The sequence below is a fragment of the Carcharhinus amblyrhynchos genome, chromosome 20, assembly GCF_965287045.1.
Source record: "Carcharhinus amblyrhynchos chromosome 20, sCarAmb.v2.hapA, whole genome shotgun sequence".
Lineage (NCBI taxonomy): Eukaryota > Metazoa > Chordata > Chondrichthyes > Carcharhiniformes > Carcharhinidae > Carcharhinus > Carcharhinus amblyrhynchos.
This window is the reverse complement of record NC_137343.1, coordinates 33,237,605-33,261,091: the sequence shown is the minus strand read 5'-3', so window position 1 is coordinate 33,261,091 and position 23,487 is coordinate 33,237,605. Positions and strand designations below refer to the sequence as shown.

Sequence of the window (23,487 nt, the reverse complement as noted above, 5' to 3'; positions counted from 1 at the left end):
CCCACAGTGCCTCGTGGTTGCCCACACTTAAATTGCTAGATCTGTTTAAATCTATCTCATTTAGCATGGTGTAGGTACCACAGAGCACAATAGAGGGTAACCTCAGTGTGAAGACTGGACTTTCTCTCCACAAGAACTGTGCAGTTGTCATGGAAAGATGCATCTGTGGCTGGCAGTTGGTGACAATGCGGTCATAAATGTGTTAACTACTTGTTAGTTCCTTTCCCACCTGTCTCAGACCCACTCTTGTTGCTGTGTCATTTAGGACTTGGCCAGCTTGGTCTGTTATGGTGCTACCAAGCCATTCTAGGCATTGAAGTCCCACCACCTAGAATACAGTGCTTCCTCCAAATTGAGGACTCCTAGGACAACTCCCACAAGATCATGCTGGGAATTCATTCACATTTACCCAGTTGAGTTGAGATTTTTTGGCTAATGTTAGAAAATTGCATTGCCTGGACTGAAATGCTCTTTATTTCAAGGGATCATTTGAAGCAAGTTTCTGGATTCATTGGTATTAGTAATCTCGAATTTTAAACTGAGGCCAGTCTTTTTAGTTTTTTTTAATTTAGTTTTTTTATTTATTGGTGTCACAAGGAGTGCTAATGCAATAATCCTAGGCTTACTTTTCCATGTCTTGATTACTTTTGATTTCCAGCTTACTACATAGGAAGGTGAATTCTAAATAAGTAACATCTGTACAGACGCCACACTATCAGTGATGCTCTTCTGATCAGTTAAGATGTAGAGTAATCAGAAATGAGAAGTTCATTTTCTGTCACGTTTTCCTTGAAAGACAGAAGTCATTTTAAATCAAATTATCTAATTTGATTTTTATTTGCTAACTTTGAACTTTGCTGTGTTGTTTATATTGCTTATTTCAAGTTGCACCAAATTCATGTTTCGGGGAGAGACTTATTTTTAAGTTTGTGAAATTTTTCTATTTTATGTATGGAATATGAATGTTTTTCTTGTACTTTTCAGCTCATACAACTGGAACACCTTATTTATGGGAACTAATGCTGTTGCTGATGCAATAGCAACGAAATATAATGCTACAAAAAGCCAAGTGTTCGATCATGTAAGTTTTAATTCGAATGGCGCAAGCAGTTTTGTATAAATCACATGGCTCCACCACACTCAAAAATATTGTAAAATGGGGAATATAAATTCACAAGCACTTGCTCCTTTTTGCAGCACTATGCATTGCTCCCTACTGAAACAAAATAAGCAAATGATCTGATTGATGGTGTACAAGAGCAGGCCTTATTGTGATAGGCCCTTTGATGTTTCAAAATCACCAACTTACTTGAGCATATGAGTTGAGCAATATTAATTTTCATTTTCCATTGTGCTTTTTTAAAACTTGAACAAAAAGATGATTTTGTTGTTATCTTTCATCTGTTTTCCTGTTAATATGCCCTTATGTTCTGCAATTCCTCTGATTTGCTAGCAAGGGAACAAAACTGGTCCTATCCTGCCAGCTTTTTTTCTCCCTCTCTCTTATTGCTGGGCCCTCAGCACACCACTCTAACTCGAATACCCATTCTAAACAGTACCAATCTGCTGCTCCCTTTGTAGCATTCAAAACAACAGTTCAGGGAAGAATAACGTCTTGTCTCTATGAAAATGGTTTGAACTCTTTTGTTATTTTGCCAAACAGTTCAATGATCTGTTTCTGTAATTGTTATGGTGTCTCATGTGAAATCAACTGGACTTCTCACATAAAGATTACGGCTACAAGAGCAGGTCAGAGGCTAGGAATACTGCAACGAGTAACTCGTCTCCTGACTCCCCAAAGCTTATCCACCATCTACAAGATACAAGTCAGGAGTGTGATGGAATACTTCCCACTTGTCTAGATGGCTACAGCTTCAACAACACTCAAGAAGCTTGACACCATCCAGGACAAAGTACCCCGCTTGATTAGCACCACATTCACACAACACCCAGTCCCTCCGCCACTGATGTTCAGAAGCATCAGTATGTACTATCTACAAGATGCGCTGCAGCAAAGGTCCTTAGAGAGCACTTTGCAAACCCATGACCACTTTCATCTAGAATGACAAGGGCAGCAAAGGCGGGAACAACATCACCTTCAAGTTCCTCTCCAAACCACTCAGTATCCTGACTTAGAAATATATTGCCATCCCTTCGCAATTGCTGGGTCAAAGTCTTGGAATTCCCTTCCTAACGGTGTTGTGGGTTAACCCACAACACATGGACTGCAGCGATTCAAAAAGACCACAACACCACCTTTTCAAAGACAACTAGGGATGGACAATAAATGTGGCTATCCAGCGACACCTATGTCAGAGGAATGAATGAAAGAAATGCCTTGTCCAAGGGCTCAGAGACAAGTTTATCTGATACAGAAATGCTGATGTATTTCCAATTTGAAGTCCAAGCTGATTCTTTTGCAAATCACGCAGACCTTGACTCTGGATTTGGTCTTTGTGCCAATGCTATAGTTGTCTTGTAACTATGCCATTAAAAACCTTCATTTAACTAAAGCTAATGATTTTGACAAATCTTCTCCTGGGCTCATTCTGTAGTAGTGGTATTCCAAAGTATCATGAGCTCTGAAAAGCAGAAGCAAAAGCAGAAACAAAAAGATTTCCATTTGGTTAGTTTAATCTTGCTAAAGTTTAAATGGGACTATAAAAAAATTGTCTGACTTGTTGCATGATAAAATCAGTAAAAAGTCTGACAACACCAGATTTTAGTCCAACCGATTTATTTGATAGTAAACGCACAAGCTTTCGAGGTTTCCCTCTAGGGAAACCTCGAAAGCTTGTGCGTTTACTATCAAATAAATCGGTTGGACTAAAATCTGGTGTTGTCAGACTTTTTACTGTGTTTACCCCAGTCCAACGCCGGCACATCCACATCATTGTTGCATGATGACAGGGATGCAGCATCATAAAGTATATGTAAGATTTACCAGGGAATTTGGCTGAACAAAAATGTATCAAAGTACGAAAAATAGGGTACACAGCTCAGGATTCAAAACACTTGTTCTGGATCTAAATTAATGGAGATTCTTTTGTCACAATGACTTTTGGGGGATAAGGATATTGAATTTGATGATGAGCCATGATCAAAATGAATGGCGGACCAGGTTCGAAAGGCCTAGTTTCTGCTTCTAGTTTCTGTTTCCACATACTATTAATAGGGCTGATGTTGGGCCTAGCATATAGCTCTCGTTATTTTAGTTTTTACTTAGTATATTATAGAAAGGATGTGAAAGTTGTTAAGAGAGTACAGAGGAGATTTATGAGAATAGTTACACGAATGCAAGGTTAGCTGCAAGGTTGTGTTGGAGAAGCTGATTGTTCTCCTTGGAGCAGAAGAGATTGAGAAAAAATTTGATAGAGGTGTGCGAGGTTATGACAGGTTTAGGTAAGGCAGACAAAGAAAAGCCTTCTCTATGTGCTGATGATACAAGGGATGTAGGGCTGCTGTGAAGATTTTTTTTTCGACGGTGTTTGGTAAAGACCTGGTAGTCGTTGCCTATGGGCATGGCAGAACTTTTGTTTCGTGGGGAATTGGATGTGTACTTGCAGGAGTGTGGGGACTGGGTGTGGAGGGGGAGATGGGGCTGACTGGATTGCTTTATAGAGTAGGTATGGAATCAATTGGTTGAATGGCCTCCTTTTCCGTTTTGATTCCGTGGGTAATTCATACAAATGCGCCTGCTTACCGTATCATTTAAGGGCTAAACTATTTGTTTAGTGAACGTTGGAACAAAGATCAGCCAATCACTCTCTCAAGCCTGTTCCACCATTCATAGAACATAGAGCATTACAGCGCAGTAGAGGACCTTCAGCCCTCGATGTTGTGACGACCTGTGAAACCAATCTAAAGCCCGTCTAACCTACGCTATTCCAATATCATCATCACAGCTGATTTGCCTTGAATCTGTATCTCTTAATGCCCTTCACTACAAAAAGTCTGCCATTCTCATTTGAAATTATTAATTGTGCTAGCGCACTTCTGCTTGGCAGTGAGCTTTGTGTGTAGAATGTTTCCTGCTTTCTCTTCTGCATGGCCAGGCTCTGATTTCAAGATTGTGTTGTCTTGACCTTGGTAACCCCACCAGCCTAAATAGTTTGTTTTTATCTACTTTATCAATTATTTTCAAAATCCTAAAATCCTTAATAAATCACCCCTTAAACAGGAAATATATATTTTATAAAGAACAAAGAAGATTATAGCACAGGAAAAGGCCTTTCGGCCCTCCAAGCCTGCACCGACCATGCTGCCTGACTTAACTAAAACCCTCTACCCTTCCGGGGACCATATCCCTCTATTCCCATCCTATTCATGCATTTGTCAAGACACCCTTTAAAAGTCACTACTGCATTCGTTTCCGTTACCTTCCCTGGCTTCGAGTTCTAGGCACCCACTATTCTCTGTGTAAAAAATCTGTCACGTTTATCTCCTTCAAACCTTGCCCCTCGCACCTTAAACCTGTGCCCCGTAGTAATTGACTCTTCCACCCTGGGAAAAAGCTTCTGACTATCCACTCTGTCCATGCCTCTCATAATCTTGTAGACTTCCATCAAGTTGCCCTCAGCCTCCGGTGTTCCAGTGAGAACAGGCCAACTTTCTCCAACCTCTCCTCATAGCTAATGCTCTCCATACCAGGCAACATCCTGGTAAATCTTTTCTGTACCCTCTCCAAAGCCTCCACGTCCTTCTGGTAGTGTGGCGACCAGAATTGAACACTATATTCCAAGTGCGGCCTAACTAAGGTTCTATAAAGCTGAAACATGACTGGGCAATTTTTAAACTCAGCCCCCCGGCCGATGAAGATAAGCATGCCGTATGCCTTCTTGACTACCTTGTCCACCTGCAGTGCCACTTTCAGTGACCTGTGTACCTGTACCTCCAGATCCCTTTGCCTATCAATAATCTTAGACTACAGTAATGGCAGAACCCTTATGTATTTCACGTTTATAGTTTAACCCTGGAAGCTCTGGTAACATTCTGGTGAATCTGAGCTGCATGCCTTTAAAAACATTTATTTCAGATACGATCTTATGTGGGCTTTGTACAATTGTGACGAACTTTCCTCCTCTTTATGTTCCAGCCTTTAATTTATAAAGGCTAACATTCTTTTGTTTTTCTTTGATTACTTTTGTATCTGACAACTACATTTTAATGATCTTTGTTCATGGACCTCTTTGGAGTTCCTCTGTTAACTATTCATCATTAAAAAAGTACTTTGCTTTCCAAAATAGGTGACCTCCTACTTTGTGTTGAAATTCACCTGCCACAATTTTACTTATTTGCTTAATATATCAATGTCTCTAATTTTGTGCTGCCAACTACACCACCAATGTTTGTGGCACCGGCAAACTTGGAGATTGGCTGTCTCTTGTGTTATCTGCAACATTAACATAGTGAATAGTTAAGGCCCGAATGCAGACTGTTGTTGGATACCACTAGTCACTTCCTTTTCACTCGTCTGAACAGCGTGTATTTTTAGTTTAATCATTCAGAGGATCTGGACATCACTGGCAGTGCTAGAATTACTATCCATTTCCGTTTGCCTGTCAGAATGTGGTGCCCCTTGAGAAAGTGATGAGCAGCTGACTTGAATGCAACAGATTCCTCACAACAGATAATGGACCAATAGGTCTATGATTCCCTGGTTTCTCTCCCATCCCCTAATAGTCAGCAAATCTGTAAAGACAAGTTGCTGGTAAGTAGCCTTGCAGCTAAGCTTAGCCTAAATTTTAAGTTAGATTTAAGTGATAAATTGGTTACCATTGGTTATTTTCTCTCAACTGCACAGTATTTTCATTCTTGGTCACATTAGCCCTGTCAGTTGTAAAGTTTCTTGAATGTTTTGGGACATGAGTGTAGTCTGAGACAAAAGCAGCAGATTTGGTGATTTCTTGGCCAGCCAAGTTCTCTTCCCTACTGGAAGGTACATTAGCCAGTTTCTATTAGACTGCCCATGTTAAAATATTTCGTAGGCATCAATCCTCCTCTTTCTCCTGCTGTGTGTCTCATGTAATGGGTACACATTCAGTCAAGATATAAAACTGATTTAGAAAAGTAATTATAATTTTAGTGAAAACCTATTGTGTTCTTATGTGATGACATTCACTGGAAAGAATTTGTGGTATTATTGCTCAATAAAGCTGAAATAATTATCTGCACTGGATCATTTTTGATCAGATTTGATGGCTAGCTCATAATATACAAGTTTATGCAAGTGATGAGATTAAAGTCATTTCTACTAGTTAAATTTGGATAGAGTGAATAAACTTCCGGCATTTTAATAATCACTGCATGCCCTAGCTGTTTTCTTCTCTTGCGCACCTGTTTTAAACAAGTATGCAGACTTCTTTCAGAAATGTATACTACGATAGTTTATCCCTGCTTTGATGTTTTGAAGGAAGGACAAGGGAGTGTTGCAGTCCGCATGGCCCTGGGTGAGACACAGATTGTACAAGAGACCAGGCAGTTCTTGGTGGATAATGGAGTTAGCTTGGACTCCTTCAGTCAGGTAAGACAATTCAAATAAATACAGCTGACATTTCAGACAAGTGTTAATAACTTTGTTGATTAATGCATTAAACAAAAACATTAATGTATTTTTTTCACTGTTGCTGAAGCATGAAGCACGCGGTAATTAATCTCTTGTCCAACAGCTTGAACATGTTTTCCATCAAATATAGTTGCAGAAAAGGAGTACAAGAAATTCCAATCAGTACTTCAGTTCACTATTTAACAGTTTTCTGTTTTTAGAAAAATCCTTTTTTTTGTCAGCAGAATGCGGATTATAATTCCAAAGATTGAGTTGACTCTTGAGAGTTATTTTGTATTTATTCCTGTTTTTAATATTTGAAATTAATATTAAGTATTTTAATTAATTGTTGTACTTTCTTTTCCTGGTAGATGCTCCCTAGTGTAAAATTGAACTTTACCACAGGAAAATAAAGATAAAAACAATTATGTCACAATGAAATTTTGATTTTTTTTAAGAGACCCTGTTGGAATTAACGTGTTGTATATTATTAATAGGAACATAGAATACAAGAATGAAGACATAGTTGTCACTTAGTAGTGCAGAACTTGAATATTACTGAGAAGAGAGACTGGTTGCTGAACCTTTTTTGTCCTTGCATTCATCAGGAGAAACACACAAATGCCAAATTTCAAACAATCACAAATTGTACAAGAGCAAAGGAGAGCTGATTGATTGATTGGCAAGTTGGCTCTGATTGGCTGAGATGTTGCTATGGAGAAGGCAACAGAGAAATATAGGCTCCCCTTGATGCTGGGTAATTCAGAAAGATTTGAGGCTTAAACATGTTCCTTTCTTTGCTGAGAATGGATTCGGTCCAGTGTGTAAATGTATGTTGCTTTTAGGAAGTGTAAATGATCTGCATTATGAGCTTAATTGATTATTTTAATTTTAGTATGGTTATTACCTCTTTAGGATTGTTCGGCAAATGTTGCCCAATCGTGGAATCACATCTAAGAGTAGACATTTTAGTTTGGATCTTGCAAGCATGGGCTGATTGGGTACGGTCTGCCTTCTACTTATTACGAACAGCTGGTTGATTGATATGATCAACCAATTGTTGGATCATGCAGTATATTTACCTGACACTGAAATTCATACATGTAGTTGCTCAATTGTAGTAAAACATCTTTTCAGACTGGCGACAGCATCCTAATAATGGAAAATACCATTCAGTTTGCCACTGTATAGTAGCAGCCTGAAACAGTTTGCTTAACCTGTTGTTTAAATTTTTGACAAACTTTGCCTTTCTGGGGCAGTTTGAGATAGATTGGGCACTTTTCAAGTTCGGAAGTGGTGACCTTTAGCCCATTTGCAAGATACACTGAACACTGATCGGATCAGAATAGCCAGTGATCTGCTAGATATCTTTGATGCACTTTGTTTCTCTGTCAAGCTTACAATGTGAGCAAATAGCTAGGCTCCTATTTGCGAAATTGTTGATGAGGCTAATTTGATAATGTGTAGAGCTCTATGAATCCAAACAAGTATATTGACTGGTGAAGATAGGCTAATGGTAGACAGTAGTGGAAAAACCATGAGTGAATTTCATAATTCACACGAGAAAGGGAGCAAGCTAGACTGCTCCATCTCAAATGTAAATTGGAGTGCATTAAGCTACAAGGAAAAATAGGCTGGGCAAATGCACCAAAAGGGAATTCAAGTAGGCCAAAGGCTGCCATTTTCACCACTTAATATAGGGAAAGAGCAGAAGTAGTACAACCAATTGGATAATACTTTCAAAAAACTTGCATGGACTTGAATAGTAAACTGGCCAACTTCTGTGATGAATGATTCTGCATCTAATGGGATGAGACAAACCACATGTTTTAAGTTGCATACAATATTTTCTTTTGCATGACAGTTATATATATGTACATTTTAATACTTTTCTAGGGTTCTGGAAAAAGAAGTAAAACAGTTATCCTTGTAAAGAATCTTCCTGCAGGGACGCAAGTAAAGGAATTGGAGGAAATATTTAAGAAACATGGAGGACTTGGAAGGGTTTTGCTTCCATCAGCTGGTATAACTGCCATCGTGGAATTCCTAGAGCCTACAGAGGCCAAACAAGCATTTACAAAACTTGCATATTCCAAGGTATATTCCGTGCAAGGATTATTATAAATCCAAATTTGTTCTGGTTATTGACTTTAAAGTTTCAGTGGTACAGGATGAAGCTTTTTAACCTTCTGGCACTGTTTTTGATTCAAGTAACCAACAAGGACCATGTTAGAGAAGTGAACCCAATGAAGCTGCAGATCCAAGTTTTCAGCTTTGAGCTTTGGAGACAAACAAAGCACTGGGACTTATTTCTAGGGGTAAATAATTTAAAACTAGTGAAAATGTATGGGATTTCTGTAGGACTTGGTTAGAATGCACATGGAGTACTGTGCACACTTCCAGTTTCCATATTGCAGAAAGGATATGTAAATAGTTTTTGCGTTTACTCCGGTGTTTCTAAGGGTGGGATTACAGCTATTGGGAAAGACTGAACAGGACAGGCTTTTTTCTTCAAAAGAGAGAAACTTAAAAGGTACAAAAGGCAAAATATTTTGGAAGCTGCAAATCTGAAACAAACAGAAAAGCTGTTAATACTCAGCAGGTCTTCCAGCATCCGTGGAGAGAGAAACGTTTACCAGAAATCTAATTTTCCCTCCACAAACACTTCAAGATGATAAATGGCTTCAATAGAGTAGAACTTGAGAGAAACTCTCCGGAAAAAAATTCAAAGTGTCGAATTTGCATGAAAACTGAAGTGAAAATCACGCTGGTTTTTTTCAGTGAGAGTTCAGAGAATCTCCCACACTCTGTGCACTGTTGAGTGGACTAGCATATATCATGTAAAAAAATCTGTGGACGGGGCCTATTCCTGCTGGAGAGGCGGGCAGCATAGTGCTGAGCAGGCCACTGCACGTGCGTTGATTTGTCAGAGATTGGCGCATATGGAGTGGCTCCTTTCTGCTGATCCTCCAATTGCTGGCCATCTTCCTTACCTTCTGCACCCCGCTCTACAGCCTGATCACTGCGCCCCGCCCCCCCCCCCCCCCCCCCCCAAGCATGCCTGGGCGCAGCCCTGAATCCCAACCACCGCCCGCCCCTTCGGCAGGGCTAAAAACCTACCCTAGTAGCCAACCTCGATCACTGGCCTCCCACCCCTGCTGATCACCCACATGGACTCAGTGGGCTGAATGGCCCCCTTCTCAACTGTATTGATTCTATGAAAGGCTGAGATGAGGTACTGGAATTGGAGGAGATATACAAAGAACAAACAAAGAACAACCCAGCACAGGAAACAGGCCCTTCGGCCCAACGAGCCCGCGCCGCCGCATCACCCTACACCTACTCTACCCTGCATGTCTACGAATGGAACCCCTAACTTAGCCAGATTCAGGGGAGAATAGTGTCAATTTGGTGAAACCAATCAGCCTAAGAGCACACCTTTGGGGTGTGGGAGGAAACCGGAGCGCCCGGAGGAAACCCACGCAACCACAGGGAGAATGCGCAAACTCCCACAGACACAGGCCCCAATCCACGTATCTGCACAGCTAGCAGTGCTAGTCACCGAGCTGTTGCGGCGCCCCGTCTACCGGTCCAGGATCAAGCACACACACCGACACGAAGTACTAGGCCACTCCCGGAACTTCCAAGAGCAGCCCACGCACGACCCACCGTGTGCATGCCCCTCGTTTGACACGAGGTGGACCTCCACCTGCAGAATAAAAAGACAAAAACGTTAATCTTACAAGCCTGCTTTTCCGGTGTCTCCCGAGGTTCTAACCTTATTTAATAGCCCCTACCATAACCCTCCATCCTCGTTTCACTCGTGTCTATCTAACTGAACCTTAAACGAGTCCAATGTTCCTGCCTCCACCACCCTACTCGGTAGCGCGTTCCATACCCCCACAACTCTCTGCGTAAAGAACCTTCCTCTCACTTCCAAATTATACCTCTCCCCCCTCACCCTTAAATCATGACCTCTCGTGTTTGTACCCAGTCTCGGGAGCAATCTCTCACTATTAACTCTATCTATTCCCTTCAGTATCTTATATACCTCTATCATGTCCCCCCTCAATCTCTGTCTTTCCAAGGAGAAAAGTCCCAGTTTCTCCAACCTTTCCTCGTAACCCAGCCCCTCCATGCCAGGCAACATCCTGGTAAACCTCCTCTGCACCCTTTCCAGAGACTCCACGTCCTTCCGGTAGTAAGGTGACCAGAACTGGACGCAGTACTCCAAATGCGGTCTAACCAACGTTCTGTACAACTAAAGCATTAGACGGCAGCTTTTATACTCTATACCCCTTCCTATAAAGGCTAACATTCCATACGCCTTCCTAACAACCTTCTCCACTTGTGACGCAACCTTCATGGATTTGTGAACCTGCACTCCCAGGTCCCTCTGTATGTCTATACTCCTAATCTGTCTACCTTTTATCACATAGCTCCTCTCTGCATTATTCCTTCCAAAATGCATCACCTCGCATTTGTCAGGATTAAATTCCATCTGCCACCTAACTGCCCAATGCACCAACCTATCTATATCCTGTTGTATCACCTGACAATCCAGTTCAGTACCCGCCAACCCTGCCATCTTGGTGTCATCAGCAAACTTGCTGATCACACCACCTACACTCTCTTCCAAGTCATTTATGTATACTACAAAGAGGAGAGGTCCCAGTACTGAGCCCTACGGCACACCACTGGTCACTGGCCTCCAGCCCGACAAGGTCCCCTCCACAACTACCCTCTGTCTCCTATTACCCAGCCAGTTCTCAATCCACCTAGCTACCTGGCCTCGTATCCCATGCGCCTTAACCTTTTCTACCAGCCTACCATGAGGGACTTTGTCAAACGCCTTACTGAAATCCATATAGATGACATCAACGGCTCTCCCATCGTCAACCGTTTTTGTCACCTCCTCAAAGAATTCCACCAGATTCGTAAGGCAAGACCTCCCTCTAATAAAGCCGTGTTGCATATCCCTAATCAGATCGCAACGCTCCAAATGTTCATACATCCTACCCCTAAGTACTTTTTCCATTAATTTCCCTACCACCGATGTCAAACTCACCGGTCTATAATTTCCAGGGTTATCCCTACTACCTTTTTTGAACAGCGGTACTACATTTGCTACCCTCCAGTCCTCTGGGACCTCACCTGTGTCCAAAGAAGAGACAAAGATTTGCGCCAGAGGCCCAGCAATTTCATCTTTCACCTCCCTAAGCAGCCTGGGATAAATACCATCAGGCCCCGGAGATTTATCCGTCCTTACGCTACCTAAAAGCCCTAGCACTTCCTCCCTCGTAATAGATATCTCCTGCAACTGATCCTCAGCTCCCTCCAAGAGACCGCACGATTCCGAACCCCTCTCCTTCGTGAATACCGACGCAAAGTATTAATTCAGGAGCTCCCCCATTCCCTCCGACTCAATACATAACTCTCTTGTCCCTAAGAGGACCAATTTTCCCTCTAACTACTCTCTTGCCTCTAATATAGGAATAAAATGCCTTTGGATTTTCCTTAATCCTACCAGCCAAAGCCATTTCATGCCCTCTCTTCGCCCTTCTAATTCCCCTTTTTAGCTCCCTCCTACTCTCTCTATATTCCTCCAGCACAATCTCCGTACCCAGTCGTTTCGACCTAACATACGCCTCCTCTTCTTCCTGACCAAGTCTTCAATACGCCCTGTAATCCACGGCTCTCTAATCCTACCTTTCCCATCCTTCCGCTTAACCGGAACATACCTCCCCTGCAACCATTTCATTTTGCCCTTAAAAGCTTCCCACTTGCCAACCGTGGACTTTCCAGCTAACAGTCCCTCCCAGTGTCCTGCAGCTCCCTCCTAATCCTACTATAGCTCGCCTTTCCCCAGTTCAGCCCACTCCCGTTCGGCCGGCACTCGTCCCTTTCCATTTTTATCCTAAAGTAGACGGACTTGTGGTCACTGTTAGCCACATGTTCGCCTACCTCTACCTCACCCACCTGCCCCGGCTCATTACCCAACACTAAATCAAGTATAGCCCCTCCCCTAGTCGGGCTAGTTACATGCTGCTCCAGCGACCCTTCCAAAACACATTTCACAAACTCCTCTCCCTCCGTACCCCCAGCTCTCGGCCTCCTCCAATTCACTCCTGGAAGATTAAAGTCACCCACTACAACCACTCTATTCTTCCTGCACCTGTCCAAAATGCCCCTGCAAATGCCTTCCTCCACCGACCTCGGGCTGTTGGGTGGCCTATAGTACACCCCTAGCAATGTGATATCTCCCTTTTTATTCCTCAACTCCACCCACAGTGACTCAATCCCTGTCTCTTCCATATCGTCCTCCCTCTGCACTACTGTGATGTTTTCCTTGACTAACAGTGCCACCCTCCACCTCTCTTCAACCCTCCTCTGTCACACCTAAAACACTTGTACCCAGGAACATTCAGCTGCCAGTCCTGCCCTTCCCGTAACCACGTCTCCGTTACAGCCACCACATCTAACTGCCTCACAAACATCAAGGCCCTAAGCTCATCCGTTTTCCCTGCCACACTCCTAGCATTGAAACAGACACAGTTCAACCCACGAGTGTCCCTCGGAACCTCCTTCTCCCTGATAATTTTCCTTTCACCCGACTCTCTCCCAGCCACCTCCCCACCCCCCCATATGTAGGGACTATGAACACCAGAACTAGCTAGTTGACCTGAATAGTCTGATTCTGTGCAGTATATGCTAGCTAATTCTATTCTTTGGAATTTGATGAATTGTTATTCAAAACCAACTGTGCAGATTGTTTTAGGTGTAATTTTTAAATTTTGGGGATTAAGGGTTGCAAGTCTGCATTTTATTTTCCTTGTGAGGAAAGAACCACCTGCAAACCATTTATATTTGCAGTTGTAATGCTAGATGTTGTAGTGCTAAAGATGATGAATGGGATGGATAAGATAGAGGTGGAGAGGCTCTTCCCGCTCAGAAAGGACAGTAGGACTAGAGGGCACAGCCTCAAGATAAAGGGGGGGGGGGCGGTTGAGAACGGAGTTGAGGAGGAACTTCTTCACTCAAAGGGTGGTGAATCTCTGGAATTCTCTGCCCGTTGAAGTGGTGGAGGCTGCTCGCTAAATATATTTAAGACGCGGGTTGATAGGTTTTTGATAGGCAAGGGGAGAGGGCGGGAATGTGGAACTGAGACACGACAGATCAGCCATGATCTTATTGAATGGCGGGGCAGGCTTGAGGGGCTAGATGGCCTACTCCTGCTCCTATTTCTTACGTTCTTATGTAAAATTACAAAGCTCTTTGCATCATTTAAAATACACTTAAGATTGCCATTTTGATGAGGAAAGTGTGCAGTGTGTTTAGTGGTTATGTCCACATCCTTAAAATATAATGGAATGATTTTCCATAATTGAAAAGTATTTTGTTTACCAAAATAGTGCTATGGACATGAGGAAAAATTATTCATAGCTATGTATAGCGTTGCCAGGATTTTGCAGGCTCTATCCAATGTTACCAAACTGAAGTACCTCTAATTTCTGTTAACATTTAGTTCCAGCATGTTCCACTTTACCTGGAATGGGCTCCAATGGATGTGTTCTGTAGTCCAAACCCAGAAATGAAGAAACCTGAAAAGAAACCAATTGATACAGGTAACTTTTTATTGGATGTGGGCATTGCTGGTTAGATCAGCATTTGCTGCCCATTCCTAATTGCCTTTGAGAAAATGGCAGTGAATTGCCTTCTTGAACTGCTGCAGTCAATATGGTACCAAAACATCTGTGAGGCAGGAAGTCTCAGGATTTTGCAAGGTGTGGTCAAAACAATCTTGTATGGATGGTGCACGTGCTGCCTCTGTGTGTCAATGGAGGAGGGAGTGAATTTTGAATATGGTGGATGGAGTGCCAATCAAGCAGGCTGCTTTGTACTAACTGGTGTTGAGTTCCTGGACTGTTGGAACTACATTCATCCAGGTAAATGGAGAGTTTTCCATAGAGTTATTGTCTGCAGAATTCCCAGCCCCTACTTGTTCTTTTAGCCACAGTATTTATATGGCTCGTCAAGACAGTTGATAGTATCCCTCATGATGTTGGTAGTGGGAGATTCGGCGATGATGATGCTCAAGGGCAAATGGTTAGATGCTCTCCTGTTGGAGATGGTCATTGCCCAGCAGTTATGTGGTGTGAATGTTACTTGCCACTTATTAGTCCAAGCCTGGATATTGTCCAGGTACCACTACATATGGGCATGAATGATTCAGTATCTAGAGTCATGAATGGTGCTGAGCATTGTACAATCACCATGTACGAACATCTCCTGATATGATGGAAGGAAGTTAATTGTTGAAGCAGCTGAAGATGCTTCAGCCTACGACACGATCCTGAGGAACTCCTGCGGTGATGTCCTGGGACTGAGGTGATTGACCTCAAACTGCCACAACAATCATCCTTTGTGTTAGTTATGCCTTCAACCAGTGGAGAGATTTCCCCCGATTCCCACTGATTCCGATTTTGCGAGAGCTTCTTGATAACTCATTGTGTCAAACGCAGCCTTACAATCAAGCGCAGTCATTCTCACCTCACCTCGAGTTCAGCTCTTTTGTCCACATTTGGGCCAAGGCTAAAATAAGGTCAAGAGCTGAGTGGACTGGCCAAAGCCAAACTGAGCATCAGTGAGGAGGTTATTGCTGCGTAAGGATGCTTGTTAATACCATAGATGATCAAGAGTAGACTGATGGGGCAATAATCCTATGCTTTGTGAAGCATTATTGCCTAATGCTTGGCAGTGTTGTAGCAATACTGGAGCAGCTTGGCTAGGGACATGGCAAGTTCTGGGGAACAAGTCTTCAGTGTTTTCTGGAATGTTGCCAGGAACCCAAGCATTTGCAGTATTCAGTGCCTTCATCTGTTCCTTGAAATTTCATGTTGTAAATTGAATTGGTTGAAGATAGACATCTGTGATCCTCAGGTCCTCAGGAAGAAGGTGAGACGGATCATCCAATCTGTATTTCTGGCTGAGGGTGGTTGCAAATACTTTAACCTTGTCTGTTGCTCTGATGTGCTGGGCTCCCCTATCATTAAGGATGGAGACATTTATGGAACCGTCTTCCCCAAGTCAGGATCGCAGAACTTGGATCAGTCCATTGATTGTGGGATTGCTTAGCTCTGTCTGTTGCATGATGCTTTCACTGTTTGGCATGCAAGTATTGTAGCTTCACCAGGTTGCCACATTATTTATATGATGCCTGATACTGCTGCTTCATTGAACCAGGGTTGTTGTAGAGTGGTGGATATACCAGGCTATGATGTTATTGGCCATGATTGTCATTGTATTGTTCACAGCCCCTCATGGATGCCCCCCCACCTTTCTCTCTCACCTAATTCTTCTGCCTGGCCCACCCCTCCCTTCATACACTCAACTGACCTGCATATTCCTGCTCTCTCCGCTCCTTGACTTGTTTGCTTACTTTTTGTTAGTCATTGACTTGAAGAGCAGATCAATCCTTTACAAACTAGCTTTCAGAAACTTTTATTTATTTTCATGGGTGGTTCTCACTGACCATCATTTCCAAAATGATGAATCTGAAACCAGGTGACTGCAATATATTGCATTTGAAATACCATTTTTTTTCTTCTGTGTATATTGAAAGTAATCTATGCTTCTCTAATAAGAACTTGATTGTAGCAATTGTAGTAGTAGACTTCATCTGTGAAAATGATTTTTTTCAACGTGTGCAGTCCAGAACACCATGGGATTTGTTAGTTGCTGAGAAGAAACGCACTGCAATTTCCCAAGGTACAAAATAATTTGGGAAAGGGGTAGGGGGTTACCTGGGAGATGGGTAAATTGGGGTTTAAGTAATTTTTGCTCGACATTTTATCGCAGATATTTTTATTCTTCATGAATATTTTCATCAAATTTAGCAATAATCTAGGTTTCATCTTAATAAAGAACATTACAACACAGGAACAGGCCCTTCAGCTCTCCAAACCTACGTCGACCATGCTGCCCAACTTAACTAAAACCCCCTTTCTGGGGACCATATCCCTCTATTCCCATCATATTCATGCACTTGCCAAGATGCCCTTAAAGGTCACTACCATATCCACTTCCACTACCTCCCCTGGCAGCGGGTTCCAGACACCCACTACCCTGTGTAAAAAAAAAAAAATCTGCCTCATACATCTCCTGCAAACCTTGTCCCTCGCACCATAAAGCTGTAATTGACTCTTTCATCCTGGAAAAAAGCTTCTGACTATCCAGTCTGCCCATGCCTCTCATAATCTTGTAGGCTTCTATCAGGTCACTCCTCAGCCTCCATCATTCCAGTGAGAACAAACCAAGTTTCTCCAATTTCTCCTCATAGCTAATGCCCTCCATAGCAGGCAACATCCTGGTAAATCTTTTCTGTACTCTGTCCAAAACTTCCACATCCTTCTGATTGTGTCCAATTCTGGTCACCACACTATGTTCCAAATGCGGCCTAACTAAGGTTCTATAAAGCTGCAACATGACTTGGCAATTTTTAAACTCAGTGCCCCGACTGATTAAGGCAAGCATGCCATATGCCTTCTTGACTACCTTCTCCACCTGCATTGCCACTTTCAACGATCTGTGTGCCTGTACACCAAGATCCCTTTGCCTATCAATACTCTTTAAGCGTTCTGCCATTTATTGCATATTTCCTATCTGTATTAGACCTCCCAAAATGCATTACCTCACATTGTCACGATTAAACTCCATCTGCCATCTCTCTGCCAAGTCTCCAACTGATCTATATCCTGTTGTATCCCCTGATGGTCCTCGTCGCTATCCGCAAATCCACCAACCTTCGTGTCGTCTGCAAACTTACTAATCAAACTACTTGCATTTTTCTACAAATCACTTATATTTGTGTGTGTATATGTATGTATATGTTACAAACAGCAAAGGTCCCAACACTGATACCTGAGGTACGCTACTTGTCACAGCCCTCCATTCAAAAATGCACCCTTCCACTCCTACCCTCTGTCTTCGTTGACTGAGCCTGTTTTGAATTCATCTTGCCAGCTCACCTCTGATCCCATGCAACTTCACCTTCTGCACCAGTCTGCCATGAGGGACCTTGTCCAAGGCCTTACTGAAGTCCATGTAGACAACATCCACTGCCTGACCATCATCAATTATCTTCGTCATTTCCTCGAAAAACTTGATCAAGTTCATGAGACATGATCTCCCCTTCACAAAACAAAATTGCCTCTCACTAATACGTCACTTATTTCCAAGCGGGAATAAATTCTGTCTTGAAGAATCCTTTCGAATAATTTCCCTATCACTGATGTAAGGCCCACCAGCCTGTAATTACCTGCATTATTCTTGCTACCCTTAAACAAAGGAACAACATCAGCTATTCTCCAATCATCTGGGACCTCCCCTCTAGCCAGTGAGGGTACTAAGATTTCTCTCAAGGCCCCAGCAATTTTCTCCCTCGCCCCTCTCAGTATTTTGGGGTATATCCCATCAGGCGCTGGGGACTTGTTTATCTTATTGTTCCTCAAGAACCATCTCCTTTTTGATCTCAACATGACTCGAACTATCTACACACCCTTTCCCAGACTCATCATCCACCAAGTCCTTCTCTTTGGTGAATACTGATGCAATTTAATACCTCGCTCATTTCTTCTGGCCCCACGCATAGATTGCCCTCCTTGTTCTTGATTGGGCCAACCCTCTCTCTGGCTAGCCTCTTGCTCTTTATATATGTGTAAAAAACCATGGGATTTCCCTTAATCCTGCTGGCCAACACTTTCTCGCGACCCCTTTTTGCCCTCCTTACTCAAGTTTCTTTCTACTTGTATTCCACACTTGCTTCGTGTGTTCCCAGCCTCCTATCTTTGACAAATGCTTCCCTTTTTTCTTTGACTAGGCTCACAATATCTCTGATTATCTAAGGTTCCCAAAACTTGCCATCCTTATCCTTCATCCTTACAGGAATGTGCCAGTCCTGAATTCCTAATAACTTACACTTGAAAGCCTCCAACATGCCAGATGTTGATTTGCCCTCAAACATCTGCCCTCAGTTTACATTCTTCAGTTCCTGCCTAATAGTGTTGTAATTAGCCTTCCTCCAATTTAGCACCTTAATTTGAGGACTACACTTATGTTTACCCATCAGTACCTTAAAGCTTACTGAATTGTAGTCACTGTTCCCAAACTGCTCCCCTATTGAAACATTGACCACTTGGCCGGGCTCATTCCCCAATATCAGGTCCAGTATGACCCCTTTCCTAGTTTGACTAAAGCCATGTATAATTTTGAAACAGTGTTTCAAAGAACAGTACAGGACAAGAACAGGCCCTTTGGCCCTCCTGACGGCCTAGTCTATACAAGCATCACTCGGTACTATATCAATACAGACAAGGTTTGATTCTGAATCAGGTCACTTTGAAGAATCTTTAATTGGCTTCTGTCTGTTGGGGGTGAGGTGGAGGGTGGGCTTGGGCAAGGTGCTCTGTCGGAGAGTCAGTGCAGACTCGATGGATTGAATGGCACTGGAGGGATTCTATGATTTTCAATCTTTTGAACCTTTTTTTGATGTAGTGCTACTTATCCTTGTTTCTTCAGTAATTCCATAAAATCAGAACACGGGTTTTGACTGTGTTGGATCCTCACAACGTGATATTATTGTTTGTACTATGTTGGTTTTAAGTAAAATTAAAACAATAATTTGAAGTACTTTACTGGTTTTAGTTATTAGTGGGAGAAGCATGGCTACCCCTTGGAAAGGTTAATAGAAGTTTGTCATCATGCATCACTTTGAATTTGAAGCAGAGGGAGAGTTGGGAAATGACCTTGATTGTTCTGACAATAGTTTGAATCCTTCAAACACCCAGATAAGTTTTGTACTTCTTGCGCGTAGAATAAATAAATGCAAGTTCTAACTTACTGCATTTTTCAAAAAAAAACAAATGTGATGCAATACATGGACTGTTAATTTGTATGCCCACTTCATTACATTTTATCTTTTATCCTGAACAAGTGCTTTGGAGGAACAATGTCAGAAGGTGGAGCAGATGTTAGGATAGAAGTTTTACGTGAAAAATAATTTTACTCAAAGGATTAAAATTCTGCGTTTTCTGCTAATTGCTCTGGAGGTTTTGTTGTATGCGTCGTGGAAAAATACATATCTTGGTGTTTATAATAGAATATTTATGGCATAAGTCCATACACGTGTATAATAGGTTTCAGTCACTTTTTCGGTTTTAATCCAACTGTTAATTTAGCTTTGTGGTGGTTTTCATCTAAAACAATGGCATTCACTCCAGTCTTTGAAAACGTGCAAAATTGAAGCCTTTTTTTTAAAGATTGTCCTTATTTTAAAATATTCTCTAACTTGTTATAGAAGCTTAACGTGTCTAAAGATTCCTTGTTAGGATCACCTGAGAAAATAATAAAGGAACAAAACAAAGCCTCTGTTGTCCAACACGACATAGTGCTTACTATGTAAGCAGTACATATGACTGCATTGTATTAGTGACAGGCTAATATCTGTCCCAGTGCTCTCTTCTTTCTTCTTCAAGGACATGACTCATTTTGAACTTTCATGGTTTTTTCATACATATATAAGGCTGCAACAGTGGCCTTTGGGGGAGGTGAGCCTTGAGCTTTGAGAATGAAAGCAGCAATGCCAATCTGGCTACTAGTCACCAGGGAGCTATTATCTTACTGTGCCGAGACCCAGGCCCTGTGATAATGAACTTCAGGGGAATGCTTAGCGAAGGCTGCAGTTCACTGATAATAGCTTTTGTTGTGCAGGATGTGCTTTGCATGCAGAAAGCATCAGAATTTTGTAGCTCAAGAATAATGTAACTGCTTTTTGCTTTGCGTGACTGCATTTTATCGTGCGAGCCACAGATGGAGGTGCATTTAAATCTTTTTGCTGATGGATTAACTGTCAATGATTTATTAATTTCCCCTGAGTTGACAGAACCCTTACTTACTAAATTTAAGCAAATGAAATATTTTAAATTTTCTTTGGGATGAAACAAATAGAAGAAATTAAAAACACCTGAGCATTAAAGTGAACCTTTGTGTATAGATTTTTAACAGTATTAGCATGTTAGCTGAAAAGGTGATTCATTTTCATGGATATTCCAAGTGTTAAGAGCATTTGACTAGGGGTATTATTGCCACTGAATATTTTTCTATGTTATATAAATCTCTGTAAACTCCAAGAAAGTGAATATTTTAATTCGCATTAAACATTATTGTGCTATCAAGGCTCTTGACAAGGTCATGCAATAACATAAGTTGTCAACTAATATATGGTTTTATAATTCTATTGACACCTCCAGAAGAGAAATTGATTGAGTCAGGTTCATCAACACTGACACCACTTGTATTTGAAATGTGCTGTATGAAATATATTTTTATTTCATGATCCTTGAAGGCCTTTTTTTTGCATTCATTAATTGGAAGCATTCCTTTTTTAATTGATGAAAACTTGGGTTACTTTGAACGTGAGAATAAAAATAATTAAACTGTTGTTTAACTGTAATACTTATGTTCTTTATTGCCACAGTTTCTTTGTTAATGCATTTATGTTTCTCTGTACTACCAAATGGTGCACCAATATTGAGTAGTGCAACCAATGTCCTTGTTTTCATCTTGCTGGGAGCTGTAAGGTATCAAGACTGAGTTATGCTACAAAGACTGCAGTATGTTGCACACCACTTTTCATTGCTAGGAATTGTTTCAGAAGTCTCACTTGGAGGTAATCAAATTAAGGTGGCAGTGGCAATGAGACTACTGTGTGGTCAAAGAAAATATTAGCTAGCATTCCTGTTAATCATTGCTTGCATATCTTGATTTTCTAGCAGATTTGGCTGTAACATTTCACAACCCATTCTCTGGCTCCAAAAAAATAGTGTGTTGTCAAACTCTGTAATTGTGAGTTATTGATGCTAATTGATATTCTTAGTAATCACTTTCACTTGAGAAAAAGTGTAAAAAAATTCAAGAAAATGAAAATCTTCTATGAAGATTCATAGTATCCCTGCAATGCAGAAGGAGGCTATTCGGCCCATCAAATCTGCATTGGCTCTTATCCAGGTTTACTGCATAATTCCACGTATTTATTCTGCTATTCCCCTAACCTATATATTTTGGGACTGTGGGAGGAAACTGGAGCACCTGCAGGAAACCCATGCTGACACGGGCAGAAAATGCAAACTCCATACAGTCACCCAAGGCCGAAATTGAACCTGGGTTCCTGGTGCTGAGAGGCAGCAATGCTAACCACTGTGCCATCTTGCTGCCCCAGATGAAGCATAAGGCAGAATTGGCTGTCTCTGTGCCATATATCCAACAGAACTCCATATGTAAGTGCACTCTACTTTTCAAATCTTGAAACAGCTAACAGAATCCTGTTAAGTGTAATTACACAAGAGGTTTAGTCAATACCTGAAACAATGTATTGAAGAAAGGAGTCAAATTCGAATGGATATGTAGGGTGCAATTAAGCAAGTTTAACTTCAGCATGAAGTGGTTTCTGTTTCACAGCAATGCCTTGTTTTTGTAACAAAAATTGCAAACATTGAAATTAGTGATAAAAGTGCATGTTGATACTGCTCTGGTTTTGAAAGAAGCACTTGTATCAGCACACTGACCTGTGGAGATCTGTATAATTATGGAATTTAAGGTGACCTGTTTTCAGTAAAGTTTTATTGAGAATTCAGTACGTATAGTTTTGTTTTGGTGGAGAGGAGAAGATCCAATAAAGAAAAAAAGATGAGGAATTTAGGGGAAGCAATGTAATGAAATTATCCTTAACCCCCCCCTCTGTCCATCTCAATACTAATTTAAAAAACAAAGGGCTATTCAGGCTTGACGTTACCTCTATTCTTTCTCCACGGATGCTGTCAGCCTTCTGAGATTTTCCAGTATTATCTGTTTTCATTAATATCAATCAAACTTTTGTCTCAATTGGATTAGTCCTGTTGATTGTTATGGAGAGTTTTCATGAGTTGTACAGAATCAAAATAAACAGATATTAATAATTATATAATTTAGAGAAAAAAGAGCAGTTAGCTTGATGGAAAAGGGATAGAGTTAGCAGTAAAGATTTAATAAAAGAAATGGAGATCTAATCTCTTTTCCAACCCAAAATAATTATGATACCTTGATGTTAAAGAAAATATGCAAGTATTATGACTTTTGCCTTAAGCTAATTAACTTAGTACGATAGTTTTTTTAAACTATTGTATATACATACATAAGTAAATATAATGTAATGTTTTATGGAAAATGAACACAAGTAAAACTACCACAGTGGTTCCAGTTTCTCTCTACTCTCTTTTAGTGTGTATTTACAAGTGCAGCATTTTTGTGAAGCAAAAACACATCATTCTGATAAAATTGTATAATTGCACCCCACATATCCATTTGAATTTGCATCCGTTCTTAATTCCTCAATGTATTGTTGTAGACGTTGCACTAAATATCTAATTCTCCTAGGAAGACTATTGGCTAGTGGGTAGAGATGACAAATCAGGAAGGGGACGAACAATGGCTCATGTATTCCTTGTCAGTAACAATGGAAAAAATATAGATTAAAATACTTCTTAGAATCTGCTCTGAGGTCTACAAATCTGCTGCCTTTTAGAGACTAATACATAATGCTTTGGAGTTTGGTGATCCTGCGCCATAATTAGGAATCTAAAGTTGAGTCGAAGTTTTATAAAGACCATTCAAAGCCTTATAGTTGCTCTGCCATAATATTAATTTGTTTGCCCTCTGTAACATGACCTCTAAAAAGTGACTACCTCATTTCCTATTCACCTGATCAAGCCCTATAGACATATTTACATTCTAATTGTTGCAATATAAATAAACTGAAGACAATGAACCCCAAGTTATTGGCCTCCTCAGCATTTCTGGAGCTTGGAATTAAGACAGCATGCTTTAACGGATATCTCATTAGGTGCAAATGT

At 41.2% G+C, this 23,487-nt stretch overlaps 1 protein-coding gene across 3 annotated transcripts in view; it reads left to right on the top strand.

Annotated features, from left to right (window-relative positions):
* Positions 1-23,487, top strand: part of rbm19 (RNA binding motif protein 19) — a 249,000-nt gene that overhangs the window by 31,718 nt on the left and 193,795 nt on the right. For all 3 annotated transcript variants that reach the window (XM_080208402.1, XM_080208404.1, XM_080208405.1), the window contains exons 13-16: positions 985-1,081; positions 6,413-6,523; positions 8,441-8,641; positions 14,070-14,169. In XM_080208402.1, the coding sequence (XP_080064528.1) occupies positions 985-1,081; positions 6,413-6,523; positions 8,441-8,641; positions 14,070-14,169 (509 nt within the window). The remainder of the gene's footprint in view (positions 1-984; positions 1,082-6,412; positions 6,524-8,440; positions 8,642-14,069; positions 14,170-23,487) is intronic.